The sequence below is a fragment of the Xiphophorus couchianus genome, chromosome 10 (genome assembly GCF_001444195.1).
Source record: "Xiphophorus couchianus chromosome 10, X_couchianus-1.0, whole genome shotgun sequence".
NCBI lineage: Eukaryota > Metazoa > Chordata > Actinopteri > Cyprinodontiformes > Poeciliidae > Xiphophorus > Xiphophorus couchianus.
The window spans coordinates 13,785,859-13,806,202 of NC_040237.1; the positions used below are offsets into that span (position 1 = coordinate 13,785,859).

Here is a 20,344-nt window from a genome sequence, read left to right on the forward strand (position 1 = left end):
GTAAAAGAGTGAATGCAGGGAAACACTCAAACCCGCATCATGAACCTAGGTCAGTGTTGGAGCCAGAACTAAACTCATCAATGGTTTCACAGATTATTGCAAGCTTAGGTTCTGTGTTTTTCAGAGAAGCTTTAAAAGAAGTAAAAAACAGTTACTTTGTCACCGAGGACGATGACGGTTAAGCAGGGGAGAATGTAACCAGGTGAACAAATGGGTACATGTCTGAACTGTATTTTGTAAACCCTGTTTTATTTTGTTTCGCCAACTGGTTGCAATTCTTGTTTTTGCCAGCATGTGGTGCTGCTTTACAGAGAGGTCAAAAGATTTCAGGAAGTAGAAAAAACCTCTTGTGTATGTATTGTGGCATTCTGAGAAAAGCGGAAGAGAAAGACATTTTTGTGTGCCGAGACCTGGTGAAAAGATGACTACATGGCCACCAAGCCGAGAATCCAAGTGTTCGGTAATGTCGAAGCTGAATTATCTTCTATGAACAAAGTTAAGGAGAGGATGTTAATGTTATGTTTTTTTGTTTGTCCTCTAGAAGTGCCACTGCCGTTTAATGCACTCTTTGTAATAGTTTAGCCTTGTATGTGAAGCTACGTTGCTACATGTGAGCCCGCCATTTTCAAGAAGCTGAGGCTTTATGTTGACAGAACACGGGTCATTTACATCTGTTTCTTTGCAACCCAGAAAGAGAGAAAAGTGTTCTTTTTTCATAAAAAAACAAAACAATAAAGGACCCATTTTATTTGAAGCTCCGTGTGCTGCATTACTCCCGGCTTCAAATATTGGTACCAGGAGTGGGGTCTCGTTTTTAAAAAAAAAAAAAAAAAATTATTTCTCTCTGTTCGGGCACGTATATGGCGGTGCAGCGTTAGCTTTGTTATACGGCAGTGGTGAAGAAGTGGCCTAAACCTGAGTGGACCTGGGTATCGCATCTGTGTGGCGGGATCTGTTTCGAGATCAGAGGAGGACGTTGCTGGACAGTCTGTGCTGGCGTGGTTGTGAGGGATTTCAGCTGAGGTGACCGTCAGACCAGAACGCATTCCAGGCGGGAGAGAGCATCGCCCAGCAGCGGTCTTGGAGCAGCCCAGGAGCATCCGGTGGACTCAGGACTTCGACCAATTTATCCTTTGCTATTTACACTTCTATTGACTGTTCAGTAAACTGAAAAAAAAATAAAATAAAAAATCTGACCATGTCTGAACAAGATGAACACTTTGAGATGGATGAACAACAGTTAGTAGTGAATAATGATGAGGATAATGAACAGGATGGTGGACAGAACAATGAACAAAATGACACTGAACAAGCTGGGGTGTTACAACAATTAAGTGAGTTAGCCAGAAGACAAGAAGAAGTCATGACAGTCATATCATCACTAAATACTGAGCCTACCAGATCTTATGTCTATGTACCCAGAGAAAGGCACATTTCACCATTTAGTGGAGACATTGACAAAGATGGGAGGAGTGTAGATGAGTTTATTGAAGAAGTAGAAAGGGTTATTTCTGCTAGAAATCAATCTGCACCTGAACAATTCGATTTTGTGCTGTCACTGTTAAGAGGCTCAGCTCTGGAGGAAGTGCGTTTACGCAAAGCTGATGGTGATGTTGTAAAAGACCTGTTTGTCTACCTAAAAGATGCGTTTGGAGATAAACGTAGTGCCTCCCAACTTTTACAAAACTTCTACAACTGTAAACAGAAGGAGGGTGAAGACATACGTGACTTTTCACATTCATTATCTCAGGCTTTTAGTTTTGTACGGAAACAACATCCTAATTCCGTGGCTAATGAGAACGCAGTGTTAAGAGACCAGTTCATTGAGGGCATCAGAGACCTCTCACTGAGACGAGAACTCCGAAAATATGTAAGAGGAAAACCTGCATCTACTTTTGTAGAGGTGCGTGAGGAAGCTTACTTGTGGTCCTTAGACCAAGCCCCTAGCACAAAAATGGTTAGAAGTAAAGTGATGACCTGCAGTAATGTTGCAGCAGAAGCACAGTGCTGTGCAGTTAAAGAGACAGGAAATCCAATGTATCTGGAGGATGTGATGAAAACTCTTAAAGAGCAAGACAAAGTCACTAATCTAACTAGACCTAATGAGAAGTCAGTATCAATTGATGACGTTCTTAAAGTGCTCACTGAGCAAGGGAAAGTGATAACAGAACTCACTAAAGCTGTAAAAGAGTTGACAATTCAGAGCAAAAACCCTAGTAGCCAGACACCATATCAGATCAAAACTGTTCCAAGATTTACCCCGGACGGTAAGCCGATATGCTTCAAGTGCCAAACTGCTGGTCATGTTGCCAAACAGTGTCCTCAGAAAAGACACAAAAACTCTGATGAGTCCCCTGTTTTCGGTCAGTCGGGAAACGAGAGACCCTGGTTGCAATGAGTCGGGTAATGCAGGGTCATGTCCTAGACTCACCTACACTAGAGATCACACGAGAACAAATCATTGAGCGTGCCATAGGAAAATGTCCAGTGGTTGATCTAAAACTTAATGGCAGGTCAGCTCATTGTTTACTGGACACTGGCAGCCAAGTCAGTACTATGACAGATGAGTTTTTCAGAAAATATATTGGTAATGATGAGAGCATGCTAGCTACAAATAGTTGGCTTAAAATAACTGCTGCAAATGGACTTGACATCCCTTACCAGGGATATATTGAACTGGAAGTTGAGACGATGAGTTTAAAGATCCCAAATTGTGGCTTCTTGGTCCTGAAGCCTTCAGCGAATCCTGTTGTTTCTGAAGAATGCATAATTGGTATGAATGTTATTCACAGATGCAGACAGCTGGTGACAACAGAGTTTGACAACACTTTGGGTGGATCCTTAGACTCTGGGTGGAGGACAGCTTTTCAACAGGTACAGATCTGTTGCATTGAGAGAAAGGCGGTAGTTCGGGTTGCAGGCAGAAACAAAATACGTATCCCTGCATCCTCGGTGTCCACTGTGTTCGTAAAAGGTCACACTAAAACCTCAGATGCAGCCTCTCAGTTGATCATTGAACCAGTGACCACTCCTCTACCACCCGGATTAGCAGTTATCCCAACACTTGTCACGAGGACCAGCCATGTTCTTCCGCTCCAGGTAGTTAATTTCTCTGCCGAGGAAGTGTGGTTGGGCCCCAGAACACGGCTAGGCGTGATCTCAAAGGTTGAGTCTGTTGAGAGTGAGCAGACATGCCAAGTGAAGTTTCAGCGCATCTCTGCCGATGTTGAACAGGTTTCAGTGGACTCTAACACAGTGCAAACTGACAGTAAGGTGCAAGCCATGTTGGAAAGACTTGACATGGGGGGCACAGAGGAAGAGCGTGTTGCTCTCTGTGCATTGCTGTCCCGTTACATTGATGTTTTTGCAGATGATGATGAGAATCTGGGTCACACAGATAAAGTGAAACATGAGATCAAGCTGGTGGATGACGTACCTGTCACACAGCCATATCGACGTATACCTCCTAACCAATACCAGGAAGTGAAAGAACATATCTCTAAACTTTTGAAAAAAGGAGTTATACAGGAAAGTGAAAGCGCTTACGCCTCACCAGTTGTGGTAGTCCGCAAAGGTGACGGCAGTATACGCTTATGTGTAGACTATCGAAAGCTAAATCTAAAAACTAAGAAAGACGCATTTCCATTGCCTCGTATTGATGAGAGTTTTGATGCGTTAAAAGGTGCCAAATACTTTTCCACAGTTGACCTTGCCAGTGGGTATCACCAAGTAGCCATGGATGATCGAGACAGACATAAGACTGCTTTCACCACGCCTTTTGGGCTGTTTGAGTATGTACGCATGCCCATGGGGGTGTGTAATGGGCCTGCAACATTTCAAAGGTTGATGCAAGCAACTATGAGCGATCTGATATTCGACATCATGTTAGTCTATCTGGATGACATTTTGGTGTACTCACCAAGCTTTGAGTCTCATTTGGAACGACTAGACCTAGTTTTTAAACGTTTGAGAGACGCAGGATTAAAAGTGAAGTGGGAAAAATGTCACTTTTTGCAGAAGGAAGTAAAATTCCTTGGACATCAAATTTCAGCAGAGGGTATCGCAACTGATCCCGCCAAGGTTGTAGCAGTCAAGGATTGGCCTGTGCCTGGCACTGTTAAGGAACTCCAGTCATTTCTAGGCCTAAGTAGCTACTACAGAAGGTATGTTGAGGGCTTTTCAAAAATCGCCGCCCCACTACATGACCTTGTGAATCAGTGCCGAGGAGCTGCTACTACAGCCAAAGCTAGTCAAAAACTGAGTGCATTGTGGGATACCAACAGTCAGATTGCATTTGACACATTGAAAGAAAAGCTTGTGACTGCTCCTGTTCTGGGTTATGCAGATTTCACTTGTCCTTTCATTTTGGAAACTGATGCTAGTGGTCAGGGTTTAGGAGCTGTCTTGTGTCAGCAGCAAGGTGACAAAAAACGGGTCATTGCATATGCAAGTAGACGGCTGAGAAATGCAGAGCGAAATGACAAAAACTATAGCAGCATGAAACTTGAGCTGCTCGCGCTTAAATGGGCAATAGTGGAAAAGTTTCGGGGTTATTTGCTGGGCTCTAAATTCACTGTGATATCAGACAATAATCCCTTATGTCATCTGAAAAGTGCAAAACTTGGGGCTATTGAACAGAGATGGGTAGCGCAGTTAGCTGCTTTCGACTTTGACGTGCAGTACCGACCTGGTCAGTGCAACTCAGCCGCTGATGCACTGTCACGACACCCGTTAGCAGGGGAGCCAGAACCAAATGATGATGAGGAGTTTGATGATTGCATTGCAATTTGCAATTTGATTTGTAGAGGCACTGTGCTTGAGCCTGAGCTGGTTACAGCTGGGGTCAAGTGTTGTCAACTAAACCAGATCAGGGCTGCAGAACCTGAAAAGTTCGAGTCACATGCTAAAGAGGCTACACCAACTCTTCCAGGTTATTCCAAGGAAGAGCTGCGGACATTTCAATGTCAAGATCCAGTGATTAGTGTTTTAAAACAGTTTTTGGATCAAGGCAGCCCACCAAGTTCACAAGAAAGGAAGAATCTTCCTGTTGCTGCTAAATCATTGTTGAAACAATGGAAGCACATTAAGATGCGTGATGGATTGGTGTACAGAGTGGTGAGGGATGATCATGTTGGAGAGTACTTTCAGTTGCTTGTTCCAGGTTGTTTACAACCAGTTGTCATGAGGAGTGTCCATGACTCTATGGGACATCAGGGAATAGAGAGGACATTACAGTTGTTGAGACAGAGAGCATTCTGGGTAGGGATGCACAAAGATGTTGAGCGATGGGTCAAGAATTGCGAACGTTGTATTCTCACAAAAATGCCCAACCCAAAGATTCACCCTCCAATGAAATCCTTTTTGGCAACACGACCCTTAGAAGTTGTGGCAGTAGATTTCACGCTCCTTGAACCAGCTTCAGACGGCCGTGAGAACGTACTAGTCATTACCGATGTGTTTACAAAGTTCACTCAGGCGTTTCCTACACGTGACCAAAAAGCAGAGACCACAGCTAAAGTCCTCTTAAAGGAGTGGTTTATGAAGTACGGTGTACCTGAACGTCTCCACTCAGATCAGGGCCGTAACTTTGAATCAGAAGTTATTGCTGAACTTTGCAGAATGTATGGTGTGAAAAAAACGCGTACGACACCCCATCATCCGACAGGGAATGCACAGTGTGAGCGTTTTAACCGCACTCTGCATGAACTGTTGCGCACACTTCCACCTGACAAAAAGAAGCGTTGGCCTGAACATTTACCTGAGCTGGTTTACGCGTATAATGTTACTCCACACGCGACTACAGGATATTCCCCTTACTTCTTGCTCTATGGGGTTGATCCACATCTTCCTGTTGATGCATTGCTTGCAAATGAAAGTCACCATGATAAAAATCTTGATTGGCTTGCTGTGCACCAGCAAAGACTCAAAGAGGCACATGCAAAAGCAAAAGAGTATGCAGAGCAGAAAGCAGCAAAACGCATTGCTCGGCAAAGTCCCAAAGTGTACTGTCCTTCAATTGAGGTTGGAGAGTATGTTTACCTGAGACACAGACCAGCTGGTCGTAACAAAATGCAGGATGCATGGAGTCCAGTTGTTTACCAACTCATAGACATGGTAGGCACAACTTGCACAGTACAACCTGTAGAGGGAGGACCTACAAAAACGATTAATAGGGTTGACATCAGGTCATGTGTTAATCTGCCAGACACAACCCAGAGACACGTTGAAAACACTGTAATCAAACAGACGAACACTACTGAACCACACACTGACTCATGTGATGAGTATGATGGGGGTATAGTCATTGAAGAAGTTTCTTTTGACTTGACTCCTTGTTCAGGTGTAGAACACTGTCCTATTGGTGAAAGTGTTCAGAAGCGAGCAGAGACTCAGTTGATTTCAGAACGTGAACCTCCTGTCATCGAACAGGTGGAGACTGAACATGTTGACAATGAAACATGCAATATTGACCAACCGGGTGAGATACCAGTATCTCCTCCTTGTGTTAGACAAGCTCCCATACCTGCTCCACGCAGGAGTAAAAGAGTGAATGCAGGGAAACACTCAAACCCGCATCATGAACCTAGGTCAGTGTTGGAGCCAGAACTAAACTCATCAATGGTTTCACAGATTATTGCAAGCTTAGGTTCTGTGTTTTTCAGAGAAGCTTTAAAAGAAGTAAAAAACAGTTACTTTGTCACCGAGGACGATGACGGTTAAGCAGGGGAGAATGTAACCAGGTGAACAAATGGGTACATGTCTGAACTGTATTTTGTAAACCCTGTTTTATTTTGTTTCGCCAACTGGTTGCAATTCTTGTTTTTGCCAGCATGTGGTGCTGCTTTACAGAGAGGTCAAAAGATTTCAGGAAGTAGAAAAAACCTCTTGTGTATGTATTGTGGCATTCTGAGAAAAGCGGAAGAGAAAGACATTTTTGTGTGCCGAGACCTGGTGAAAAGATGACTACATGGCCACCAAGCCGAGAATCCAAGTGTTCGGTAATGTCGAAGCTGAATTATCTTCTATGAACAAAGTTAAGGAGAGGATGTTAATGTTATGTTTTTTTGTTTGTCCTCTAGAAGTGCCACTGCCGTTTAATGCACTCTTTGTAATAGTTTAGCCTTGTATGTGAAGCTACGTTGCTACATGTGAGCCCGCCATTTTCAAGAAGCTGAGGCTTTATGTTGACAGAACACGGGTCATTTACATCTGTTTCTTTGCAACCCAGAAAGAGAGAAAAGTGTTCTTTTTTCATAAAAAAACAAAACAATAAAGGACCCATTTTATTTGAAGCTCCGTGTGCTGCATTACTCCCGGCTTCACAATGTTTGTTATCACTTTTGTCAGTTTACCCTTTGTGAAAAATAAATATACTAAGTATATACGTTTTTCGCATACTTGAAGCCAGACTAAATGTCAGTGTACTTCAAGTTTGGTAAGGATTATTTGACTTGAAGCATGTTATTTTGGGACAACCAATTTTGTGCTTATGGTATTTTAAATGTAATTAAATTGAAGAAAATCACTATTTTAAGCGTACTAAGTGTGCTTTTTAGGAACAACTCAAGGTATACTTTCTACACTTAAAGCATTAGGTTCTCTACGTAATAAAAACGTGCTTGATACGTATATCTTAGGTGAACCATTTTTGTGGTCGAATTACATATAAAGTATATTTAGAATGTTTTCTAAATATATGAGCCTCATATATATTATATATTAATACTATGGTCATATCTGTCACTAAACTGTCAATGTTTGATGTTTTGAGGCACAAACAAATTATTTATCACTGTGCTAACATTACAGTAAGTTCCACGAGTCCCTTTCAATGTTATTTTGTTGCCCTCCAGTCGAAATACAAGGGAACTGCTGATTTAGAAAATACGTTCCCTATGCAGAATAAATCCTCAAACGTGTTTCCATAGCCTCTACTCCTCCATTCAAGCAAACGTCCAAGTCATCCACGCAATCTCCAACTCGGTGTGCAGCTCTCTCCATCCTCCGCCCTGCTGTTACATCGTGCCATCACGACTCGTCTTTTTTTTTTTTTTCTTTTTCTTAATGTTAAGTGATGTAGAAAGCGATTCACCCCCCAAGGAGGAGCTTATTTAGGAGCGCGGAGAGCCCGGAGGAGGAGAGCACTGAGCGGTGCTGCGTGGGGGAGGCTCTGGTCGGTGCGTTGTTTCTCGGCTCTTTCCGTCTCCCTCGCTTCTCCGGGTTTTCCGCGGATCTGTCGTTTCAGCGGGCGCGCGGTGGGAGAGCACGTCCGGGATGGAGCGGATGGAGTCAATGGAGCCGATCTCGGCGTGCTACAAGACGGCGTACCCGGAGATCAACCCCGACAGCGGCTACGGCTCCGGAGAGAACCAGGCGAAGACCCCTCCGGCCCCGAGCTACGACGAAGACCTGGTGCATAAGGTAAACAAATCTGCTGGAGGCAAGATTTCTCTCTTTTCTTTTTAAATCTTTTTTTTTGTCATTATTATTTATTTGTTTGTGTTTTCTTTTTCTTTTTGCTAATTTGCCATCGGCTCCGGTTGTAGCTCGGCGCTGTCCGTGGTGCTGATCCGGACTTTGATGCAGTTCTCTCTGGAGTTGGTCTCCTTCCAGACTCACTCAGGCATCCGATCAACTCCCATACCCTCTCCTTCTGGGGGGGTGAAGCTGTCGGCTTAATGTTCCACCCTGCCGGAGAATGAAAGAAGGCTTTGAAAGAGGCCAATTCTATCAAAAAAAATTACTTCCGAGGATCAGTTGTTGTTTTTATTCTCCCCACAAGAGAAACATTTCACACAAATCATGAAAATGTAGGGGGGAAAAAATGATGAAATTCTGCTCGATTAGGTTAAATGTTACATTCCCATTCTTGCCCCCCCCCCTCCAATTTTTAAGTTCCTACAGGACTGTGTTAGTTGTGTTAATCTGTGATTTTTAAAGTGCAACAGTACATTGAATCTCTTCCCTCCAGCTGGCTCAGAGGCTTCACTGTCAGTGGAGATAAAAACATAAAGAGAGAGAGAGAGAGAAAACAGTCCCTTTAGGCTCCAGTCAAATGTCACATCGAGTTACCAAGCTGCGTTGCAGAAACAATTCTCTCTGTGAGCTTTTAACTCTAAAGGCCTTCAGCTGGCTCCAGTCCGCAGCGCACTACACCCCTCTGTAACCGCACCACCACCCAACTAGATCAGCCCCCTCAACCTCTCTGAGTGGATGCGGTGTCTCTCTGAGACACGGTGAGGAGAGCGGCTGTCTTAAAAGCCGGCGGTCAAACTGGACCTGATTGTGTGTTAACCAAAAGCACTTTGACTTAATGCCTCTAATGACCCCCGAAGACGTGTGTGTGTGCTTTGTGTGTGTGTGTAGGAGTGTGTTTGCGCAAGATTCGTGGTTAACTGAATGACAGTAATTTATCAACAGAAATGAAGCTGTGGGGGGGGTGGAGAAGAAAAAAATTGGCTGAAATCATTTTTTATTTCACCAATCAGCAGACTGACTGCTGCCTCTTGTGTTAGAAATGTGTGAGGATTTGAGTTTTCTTTGTGTTTATTTTAGGTTTCTGTGTCTATTGAGTCTCCGTGTTGCCCTGTCTACCCCTTGATTGTTTCCCTCTGTGTATTTAATCCCACCTGTGCTCCTTGTTCCTCGTGGGGTCCTTGTCTAATCCGTTGTGTCAAGCTGTCTTGCTGATGTTTGTCCTGTTACCAGTTGCCACCAGCATTGAGCATCAGTCTTCCGCTCACTCTGTGCTGCCTGGATTTCGGATTTGTATTCACATCGTCATTAAAAACATCATTCTTTCACTCCAACCCGGGCCCTCGGCGTCCTCCTCACCACCCCATTCACCGCACTTCATGACAAAATAGACATGATCCGGCTGTCATTGTTCTGCACCTATCTCCCTGGTACTGACATTGCTTACAGAACAGTTTTCTTGATCATCCAGAACCACAAAGTGATAGATGTAGTTGCATTTAGGATGTTCTGAGAACAACATCCAGGGGTGTCCAGGAAGGGCATGTACTGTTCATTCCTGAGAAATGTGCCACAGCGTCACGTCGCCACAAGTGAGGTACAGACATTCGGACAACCATCTAAGACGTTTCTCAAGAAAAGCACCAAATAAGCCACTTATTTCCAAAAATAAAAGCAAAATAAAATAAAATGAAGTACAAGAACGGACAGAATATTGTTGAGGAAGCTACACTCGGGCTTTCTTAAATGCTAAAAGCCACAGTGGGCCCTGCATTGTGCTAACAGTGAAACACTCTGATTCAATCTGTTTGTGGATTTGCTTCTCATCCATTAAACTCCCAGCTCTGCCAAACAAGACGGCAGTAAACAGAGCGGGGTCGCAATGCCCTTCGAGAGCAACTACTTCAGGCCACAATTTGAGGATTAAGTATGTATCAAAAAAGAAAAAACCCCCACAAAAACGAGATGGAGCACCTTGTCACAGGAAGCTAATTATTTGAGCTCAAATCCAAGTACTAATGAGACCATAATGAGTCAAAATGAGGCAGGATTTGGTTTCAAATGGTGACAATAAGCCTCTCAGAGTAGGCAAGTAAGTAGGACTTTATTTATATAGCGCTTTTCAAGACATGAACAAAAAATCACAAAGTCAACTGATAGGACAGCATAGGAGCCAGCAACGGCTAAAAACACAAGAGGAGCAAATAAAAACGGAGAGAGAAATGTTTTAAGCATATGCTAAAAGACTGGCAAGACTTGCTGACTGAATTTTGACCAATTCCCAACCATTCTGGGCTAAGACACGCTAAGACGCGATCATGGTACATTGAAAAAAATAAATACATAAACAAGGAAGAAACCAGAGACCTGACGTGTACCCAATCTAGAGTCAAAAGGTTTTAGTTCGGAACAGAAGATTTTCCAAACGACCAAAAAGTTGCAAGTGTCACCTTTATCCCAAGTATGAATTTTTTTTTTTCTGGTGCAGAGATAACTATTTCACTTCCGTTTTAAATTAACTAAAGAAAAATGTGTGGCGCCCACATTTAGACATCTCATTTAACAAGAGATTAGTAATAAAAACGAACTCAAATATCAACAATTATCTTTTTTTTTTCTTGAGAGTTATAAATCTTCGAAACGTACGAAATCTGTAATCGTTCTTAGATCAATTTGTTGCCATTTTACTCTCTGCCAAGCATTGCAAAACGTCACGAGTGAAAAACAATTTATCGCCACATCCTGTTGCGTTTCATACCGAATGACTGGACTGGTTTCAGTCAACAGGCGCTTATTTGGAGATCTTTTTCATAATATGAAAGGCACGTTGATAGAAAATTCCCTAAAGTTTCTGAAACACGAGAAGAGGCGGCAGAAACGTAACGAAGGGCTCATTACTGCAGTAGCAGCTGAGGAGGAGAAAAAGTGGGAGAAACTGGATCAGGATTTCCACGCCGAAAGCCCAAATGTGTGGGTTGGAGGAAGTCGCATCCACTTTAAGTCATTCAACAGTGCTTGCTATTCATTTGAAAGGCTGGCAGGTTGTAAGAGAATGCATAAGTTAGACAAAAATTAAAAGAAATCATTGCCATAGCTCTACAGCTCCAACGGACTTTGGTTGCAGGGATTTTTTTTCTTTATTGGATTATATTGTAATCATTTCTTTTTCTTATTTTGTTCTTCAAAATAAAGTGTGCGCAAATAAAATAGCCACACCCATTTCCTCTGCAACAGGAGCAGGTGCATTTCAAACTAAGGTCAAATCAAGCCATTCTTTCTCCGAAGAGACAGAGACAGTAGTTGTACATGTGAGCAGCACAGATTGCGTCTGTCTGCCATCTTGGCCCGCCTCCGTTTGTCCGTCCTCCTCCCGGGTCACTGGCGCACCGACTCTTTCTTTCTTCTCTGCTCTCCTCCTCTTCCTCACCTTCTGCGCTCCCTTAAACCCGTTTATGCTGGAGGCCAGAGATGGAGTCTTCGTGACATACAGGATACAATCCAAAAAATCAATTTTCAAAAAAATCGTTAAATCGATTTTAAAAATTTGTAAAAAAAAAAAAAAAAAAAAAATGTAATTAACAATTAAATCATTTTAATCAAATTGTAAAAGTTTAAAAAGTTTAAAAAATTCAAATTGTATGAACTGAAAAACAATTATTATTGAATTAAAGTGCCACAGTGGATACACTGTATGGTTTAACTGGTGAAAGAACTTAGGATCCGTCAGTATTTGTTATATAAGCAGTACTGTCCACATTTATCTTGTAGGGTTTTTATATTTTGGGTTTTATTCCGGTGAAACCGCACATAGTATGTCATTGATTGATTTTTTTTTTTTAAAAAACATCAAAAACAAAACAAAAGAATGCATACGCACACTGTGTTTACCTGTGTGTTTGTCAGATGCCAGGTTGCGGCATCCTCTGGTTTCAAATTCTCATCTCTTTTCCCTTATCCGCAGCGAGAAATAGAAGCAATATGGAACAACTAAAGGTATACTTTCTACACTTAAAGCATTAGGAGTTTAGCACAGTTTAGCAATATGAAAACTGTCGTCCTGTGAGGCGGCGATGATTTCAATTCTCTGACACTGTGTCTCTAATTTTGACAAACTAACGCAGCAAGAAGGCAGCCATGTTTAGTTGCATGAACAAGAGAAAGACTCAATAGTAATAATAATAATAATAATAAAAAGGAAACCCTGAGGCAGAGTAAAAACCCTACAATACAACTCTCTTTCTTCCTCTCTGACACATGAAAGTAAAATCCTCTTCCAGAAAGTCTGTGAAACTTCTGCCTAATTGCTTCCGGTCCCCAGAGGGGTTTGATGATAGACTCATTTTACCCCCATCTACTGTCTATTAGCACAGTCATAAGCATTAAACAGGGTTTTTTTTTTTTCTTTCTCCTGTACAGATTCATGCGATGTTTGGAAGAGTTTCTATTTTGAATTTTGAAGTGGAGATTGGACGGGGTGTGGTCAGTGATAAAATAGTGGGTTTGAACTCATGAATGTTTATTGTTAGAACTGAAACTTGAAGTTTGGTCAACGCTAACGTCTCGTAAACGAAAAGCTGCGTAGCTCGGTAGAGGACTAATTTCCGCTCTGACATTGGACGTGTTCCGGGGGACTCAACACAGTAATGGTATTATTAAAAGAATAAAAGCGAGTGTTTACCCTCGCTGCCTAATTCTAAGCAAAGATGTCAGAGCAGCTTGGTTGCACTTCGCTTACTGTCAGTGACTCAGTCGGGCCGCCTGAGGGGGAGGAAGCGGGACCTCGGTGAGACTCGACAAATGAAAAGCAGCTCAAACAAAGATGACGAATTGATTGGTGTCCCTGGCGACTGACTTGGGTGCTTCTGAAAGCTGTCTTTCAGTCATTTTTTTAAAAAAAATTATTGCCTTGAAGGTTACATTCTCCAGCTTGTGAGTCACGCTGTGAGAGCGGTGCACGGCCAAACTCATAGAAAGGATATTATTATCATTATTCGAGCAGCTCGGAGAGAGGTGGGAGGGGAGGAGGAGGAGAAATCTCCTGGATGACGCAGATCTTTGTTCATAGCTGAAGTATTAATAGATTTTAAGAAGCTAAAGCAGAGAAAAGTCGCCACTTTGTTTCGTCGCCAAGTTATCTATTTACTTGTAATATGGAAATATGGAATTTCTTCTAAATTAGACAGAGCACAGCCAAAGTCAGAATATGTTATTATATAACGCCATTAGTTAAAATCTTGCCCACTGAAGGAAAACGTGTGGATTGCGTTGTTTCAGCCATTCTTCCTCCCGAGAAAGCATGGGGTGAGGGTGGACAGTAACAACCTCTTTGAAAGGAGAAAAGCTCCAGCAGGGTACGAATTAGAGCTGCAGCTAACAATTATTTGTAATATGTTTCTTCTGACTATAAATCGATTCATATAATAATAGAAATTGGCACATTATGCATATTTTTCATTTAGCCCCCTTAAATATTGTATAACGTCTTTTTTATACAAAACTATGAACACATTAAAAGATGCAAATAAACCATTTAATTATTTTTCTATATATCTATTAAAATATATATTAAAAATAATACAATATTAGAAATACAAATGCAAGATGCAAATGAACAATTAATTTAAAAAAAACCTCTTTTTAGTATTTTATTTCACATATTAAATGCAAAATGTGTACATTTATATACAGGTTCTGGTTAAATTACTGCTCTGACGGTTCTGTTGCCTTTTGTTTTTGGAGTCTACATACTCTAGTTAACAATTAATCCATTACTAAATTAGTTAATGATTATTTCAATAACCAATTCATTTTGATTAACACAATGAATCATTTCAGCCCTCGTCAGAATGATCAAACATCCATGGAGACTATGGAAACAATAGCTTCACTGTTGGCCTAATGCAGGCCACCCGGAATATGGTTACTGATGGTTGTAAAAAAAAAAAATCCTTAATATTTGTGTTTTGTTTATGATTTCTTGCAGACCATCTTGGTCGGGGACAGCGGTGTAGGGAAGACCTCTCTTCTGGTTCAGTTTGACCAGGGCAAATTCATCCCAGGCTCCTTTTCTGCCACAGTTGGAATTGGATTTACGGTACGTTTGGGATCCACCCACTAATGGAAACCGAAGACTTTCCATCACTCATGCTCCTAAGAGACTCGTTTGTTTGTTTTTTTAAGTGCGAGTTCCTCTCCAATCATATTATTTCTTCTTGCCTTTCTCGTTTGTCCCTTTTTTTCCCACTCAGAATAAAGAGGTAACTGTTGACAACGTAAAAGTCAAACTACAGGTCAGTGTTCACATCCGTTTTTAACAGGCAATTGATTTACTTCACGAGTAATAAGATTCTTTCTACATTAGCTGTTTTTTGTTTTATTTATTCATTTCAACTTCCTTTGCTACGTCAGTGAAGATATCAGGCAATTAGAAGCAGATCCGAGTGGTTTCTGTTTCAGATTTGGGACACAGCAGGACAGGAACGCTTCAGAAGTGTGACTCACGCATATTACAGAGATGCACATGGTGAGAATGAATGAATCACAACGTGAATTACAAAGTTCTACTTGCGCTTTGTACGCAGGCATACATGCGAAGCCGTGATTTGCTTCTTTCTTCCTTTCTTCCTTTCTTTCCAAAGCTTTGTTGCTTCTGTATGACATCACCAACAAATCGTCGTTCGACAACATCAGGGTGAGTCTCACACTCGACAGCGATGAAAACATAAAAGTAACCAGGGGGCCTGAAAACTAGTGAGACCTGTTCGTGTGGAGGTCAACGTAAAACCCCATGTTATTAGAGCAAATATTTGCACATTTTCTCACCCTACGGTGACATGTGCAGCGTGGATCATTGTCAAACAAATGTGTGAGAGAGCCTACCTGCAGGAACACTGTAACACTGCTGACCCTCTTTTCTGTGTGTTTGTTTCGTTTTCTCGGTCCAGGCGTGGTTAACAGAAATCCATGAGTATGCTCACACCGACGTAGTCATCATGTTGCTGGGCAACAAGGTGAGAAGGCGATGCTTGCGGTCTGTAATGGAAGTACGCGCTAATCGAATACAGAAGGCTGTGAGCTTCAGTGAAACAGAGTGGAAGTTGCTAAGTCTAAGTTTGGGTGTGTTCAGATACGTTAATAGCAATAAGCCAAAGATCAGGATGATAGCATACAGGTAATCCGACCTTCAAGACGCAGAGTTTAAAGGTATTGCCAAAATACCGCACTGTAAAAAAAAAAAAAAAGGTCTCTAATTTGTGGTAAGATACTAGCATCTGTTGATGCCAGAATTTTACCGTATACGGTCAAATTTTTAGCAGCCACAGCTCTCCGTATGTTCTGTAAATTAAAGATGGTTTTGTTTTACAGTGCAGTAGAAATAATTAGCATGCTGGTCAGCAATTATGAGAACATGACCCAAACACAGATTTTTTTAAACATTTTTTTTATGTCTCACTTCATTGACCTCTTGATAGAAAAATATTGAACAATACGGGCATAGCTGTCAACGATTTACATCATTTTATTCAGAAATGTAAATCAGCATATTGTGAAATAACAGATATGTTTTATATTGCACATTTCCCATAACTGAAGAGATGTCTTACAGAGTTGATTTAGTAACACGTTTTTGAAATATGAGAAGAAGACTTGGGGAAGGAAACAAGTCTCAAGCAGTCAAGCTCGAGTGTTAACAAACTCAGACGTTGAACATCCACACACTCCACACATTTTTCTTTTCCAATCATGTGTCCCTACATGTGATCCACGAGAATGCATTAAATGCAAATACATGCTGTATGAAAGCTGATTTCAAAAGCAGTGATCTAACTTTAAGCTACACGGCACATTCTAGGGAAAATCTGCTCGCCACGTTTAATCTAATCTGAGCATCTCTGTGCTGCGTCCGTGTTTCAGGCCGACATGAGCGGCGAACGAGCGATCAGGAGAGACGAAGGAGAGAGGCTGGCCAGAGTGAGTCTCCGCACAGCTACACAAACACCACTGACACCACGGGTTCTGCTTCTCACCGCTGTTTGCTCCCCTGCGTTCATCCAGGAGTATTCGGTCCCTTTCATGGAGACGAGCGCCAAGACGGGAGTCAACGTAGAGCTCGCCTTCACAGCCATAGCCAAGTATGAGACAGTTTTAATAAACACTTACATCTCTGTTGATACGGGTTGATGGGGGGGAGGGAGGAAGCGTTCACCTTCTTTTAATAAGTTTATTTTGCTTTTGCTTCCACCCCAGATCAGGAAACAAATTTCAATGTCAGATAAAGCTGTGGTGGCAACCTTCCTTTGTATTTCTCACAGTGCTGCGGGGGAAGATTTGTGGAATAATTATTTTAAAATATGTATTTGGTTTTATTTTAAGATGATTCCAAATCATAGTTTTTTGGGGTTTTTTTTACCTGGGACATGAGGGTTTCCAATATTTGTCCTTTTTTTTACAGCAATTGTTGTTGTTCTGTCCGTCAGGGAGCTGAAACACCGGGCCATCCAGCACCCCAGTGAGCCCAAGTTCCAAATTCACGAATACATCGAGTCACAGAAGGAGAAGTCCGGCTGCTGCAGCTACTTCTGAGTCTCACCTCCAAACACAGGCTGTCACGGATACGCAGAGAGCCGCTGAGTGGGAGGAACCTCCCTGCTGCGCCCCAAATATGTCGCTGCCATTCATGGGATATAAAAATTCACAAGTACATCCTAGGAAGAGTCGAGGAGAATATAGAGCCAGGTATTAACGTGGACGATCCACGGTTTAACTTCTGCCAAGAAGAGATTCTCCAAACTCTCTTGTCGTCAGAAGCTCACGCTTCGCCATGTACAAACCGCATTTTTAGTCTAAGGGAACATTGCCTTATGAATTTATGTACTTAAGCTAGTGGCTGACTTTCAGAGCGTGAGCACAACTTTAGCCAATTTGTTGAAGGTGTGCCTTTAAACAGCTGCAAAACTCACATCGTGTGCAATGCTATGCAAAAGTATTTGTGCCCCTTACAACCAAAATCGTCAGTGTATTTTATTCACGCTTTTGGTGGGAGACCAACACAAGACGTACTTAATTGCCATGTGGAGGAAAAATAATGAAACCTTTACTAGTAAAAATCCAAAAAGTCTAGATAGTGTGCATTGGGCTTTGACTGGGCCATTCTAACACATAAATATTATGTGTTTAGAGTTGTTGTCCTGGTCGATGGTGAAACATTAGGGTGGCTTCTGAAGGCAGTTGATTGCATTGAAATTTTTAGTCACAACAGAGTAAAAGGGTCCAAGTTCAAATGTGCGGCATACTTTTCAGATTTTTTTTTATGCATTGTTTTTCTTCCACTTCGCAATTTCTCACTTGTCTTCTTTGACTCGCCGCATAAAGTCAAACATGAAACATGAGAATGAAATTTGTGGCTATGACGTGATAAAAAGAGGAGATGTTAAGGGAGTATTGAAACTTTTGTAAGATGATGGATTGAGACGGGGTTAAATCTGCACATAAATACAACGCCCAACTTTAGGCACAGCATTTTCTGCTGGGAGAATGTACAGTAATGCCAGCCTGTGCGGATATCCTCCCATGGATACCATAATAACTGGGTCATAGACTAAAGTCTAGCCTCCAGTTTACCAAATATGTTCCTTTTATTGAGAAGCCATGACACAAATGACACTTAATTTGTATGTACTTGAAAATTATTATGATGCTAATATTACCATGGATTACCATGGGTTAGACATTTGTAATATAACCTGTTTACAGGCGTCTGCTTTATGACGGTTGTCTGCGTGGACAATGCTTTGGTGTGTTTTTGTTTCGTTGTTGTTTCAAATGCAGCTAGTTGCGTTGCAAGACGCTGTCGGTGAGACTCCTTTTGCCAACTTTATGTTATTTTGCGTGTGCTGAAAAATGCAAATACGCTAAAAAAATCAAAATAAAAAAAATCAGAGACAAACCAGCTTCTTACTATGAATGTAAGACACAAAGAAAGGAAATCTCAAGACGGACACGATAAATGTGTAAAATGTTTGCAGAAATCATTTATGAACATAAATGTAAATATATATATATATATTCTATTGAATTCCAAAAAGTTAAATTATCTAATCAAAGTTGTTTTTTTAAAAATTCATATCCATGTGTTATTTAAATCTGTTTGGTTGCAAAGACATTAGTTTCCTAAAACCAGCTGGAAGAGCTGAGGAAATATGGGATTACACTGCTGCATAAAAATTCAAACTAAAGAGCCAAAACACTCCGGGCTCTTTACATTGATCAGCTACTGGAATTTATTTTGAGTGTCTCCTGCCGTCTCCTTCTGTATATACCGTACTTATTTGTGCTAGAAATGCAGCGGACGTACTCCTAAAAATGTTCTCTGGACATAGCAACTGCAACAAACCTCCGAGCACCACTGACGCTACCATTGAACTTTGCTCAAAGCACATGCATTTTACTTTATTGCTAATATTGAGGTTTGGTTCTTTTTGCATGTAAGGCTGGATTGCATGTGCCATATCTGTGCGGTCTCACTTAGAAATATATCGAACCCAAATTCTTTTAAGTTGGAAATAACAAAAAGATAGATAATTAACATACCTGTTAAAGTTTCAAGTCAAAGCTCAGGGTAAAGTCATGTTGTAAAGTGCATCATTTAATTATAATTACGCACAGACATAGTAAGAACGAATATATAACTTGTAGATGTTAAGCAACCTAACCAACTTTTTGCATTTTCTAATTAGCTGAAATAGTTATCTATTTGTTTTTGATAGAACGACCTGTTGGTTTATTAGGACCATTAGAGTCAAAATATATTATTTTAGCAACTAAACCAATGAGCTGACAGGAGCTAAGCTGCTGCACAAAGATCTTCGCACCAACCTCGTATTTAATGCGATGATTAGTGAAGCCTTAAATAAACAGTGATGTCAAAACAACACCTCTGTGATAACCGCTTTACAACGTTTATGCAATTCCCCCCACCCCATTCTACAACGATATGCAAATCAATTCGCTCTGTATTTTAAATTAGTCAGTGAACAGGCTTCATGGATGCTTTATGATGGCGTGACATGTGTTTGACGTGTTATTTGCTGAATTAAAAAATAAATAAATTATTTTCAACCAAACTTCTGTCTTTCCAATAGTCTTTTGAGATCTGGTTGGCAACTGTTACCAAGACAGTATTTCTGTGAGTTAAGACGGTTTGGTTTTGGTTCTTAGTTGTGGTTTGCTTCAGATCAAGCAGCAGAAGTGCTGTACAATCATGTTTTCTTTAAAGTATGCTGAGGGTAGCAACCTCAGTTCAAAATCAAAAGCAGAGTACAGCCAAGAAAACTATCCATCCATGAGACACAGCCAGAAAAGTGAGCAGGAACGAAAGAAGAATAAAACTTCCTGTTTATCAACTGAGCCTTCAAGATAAAAGTTAGGCTTTGGAGAACATGACCTCTTTTGGTAAATATCTTTTAAAAACGAATTCGATTTTTGTCATGCAACCAAGGTCAACATTCTTCATTGAAGTGCTTTTTACATGCATTTTATAATTAATACTTTATTTTCTAATACAACTCCATCTCTAAAAATTTTTTTTTTTGAAAAAATTATGTTGGGTAATTTGAAGACCCAACATAATTAGTGGCGTTTGTACTAGAAATTCATATCTGTTGTGAATGTGCTGGAAATGGGATCCTTAAATTTACTTTAGCTGCACATGCTTTTGTTTATATTCATGTTGTAGAAGTCCAAATGCGTAGTGAGTCAAGTAGGATTGTGACTTGGTTTTTCAACTTTCCAAACTGCATTTTCTTTCAAATGTTTTGGATATCCTCAATGAAAAACATCTTGCATGTAGACCATATTTCCACAAATAATT

The 20,344-nt window shown here is 41.1% G+C and overlaps 1 protein-coding gene across 1 annotated transcript; it reads left to right on the top strand.

Annotated features, from left to right (window-relative positions):
* Nucleotides 1–8,068: 8,068 nt before the first annotated feature.
* On the top strand, nt 8,069–19,598 carry LOC114151910 (ras-related protein Rab-37-like). The gene is made up of 9 exons (XM_028029441.1): nt 8,069–8,421; nt 14,459–14,569; nt 14,724–14,765; nt 14,932–14,998; nt 15,114–15,166; nt 15,420–15,485; nt 16,390–16,446; nt 16,531–16,607; nt 16,953–19,598. Exons 1-9 carry the CDS (start codon nt 8,275–8,277, stop codon nt 17,056–17,058), a joined length of 726 nt encoding a protein of 241 aa, XP_027885242.1. The 5' UTR covers nt 8,069–8,274; the 3' UTR covers nt 17,059–19,598.
* Nucleotides 19,599–20,344: the final 746 nt, after the last annotated feature.

Coding starts and splice junctions, on each gene's coding strand:
- LOC114151910 (XM_028029441.1), top strand. CDS start 8,275: ATGGAGCGGATGGAGTCAATGGAGCCGATCTCGGCGTGCTACAAGACG. Junction 14,999..15,113: donor ATATTACAGAGATGCACATG/GTGAGAATGAAT, acceptor TTCTTTCCAAAG/CTTTGTTGCTTCTGTATGAC. Junction 15,486..16,389: donor TCATGTTGCTGGGCAACAAG/GTGAGAAGGCGA, acceptor TCCGTGTTTCAG/GCCGACATGAGCGGCGAACG.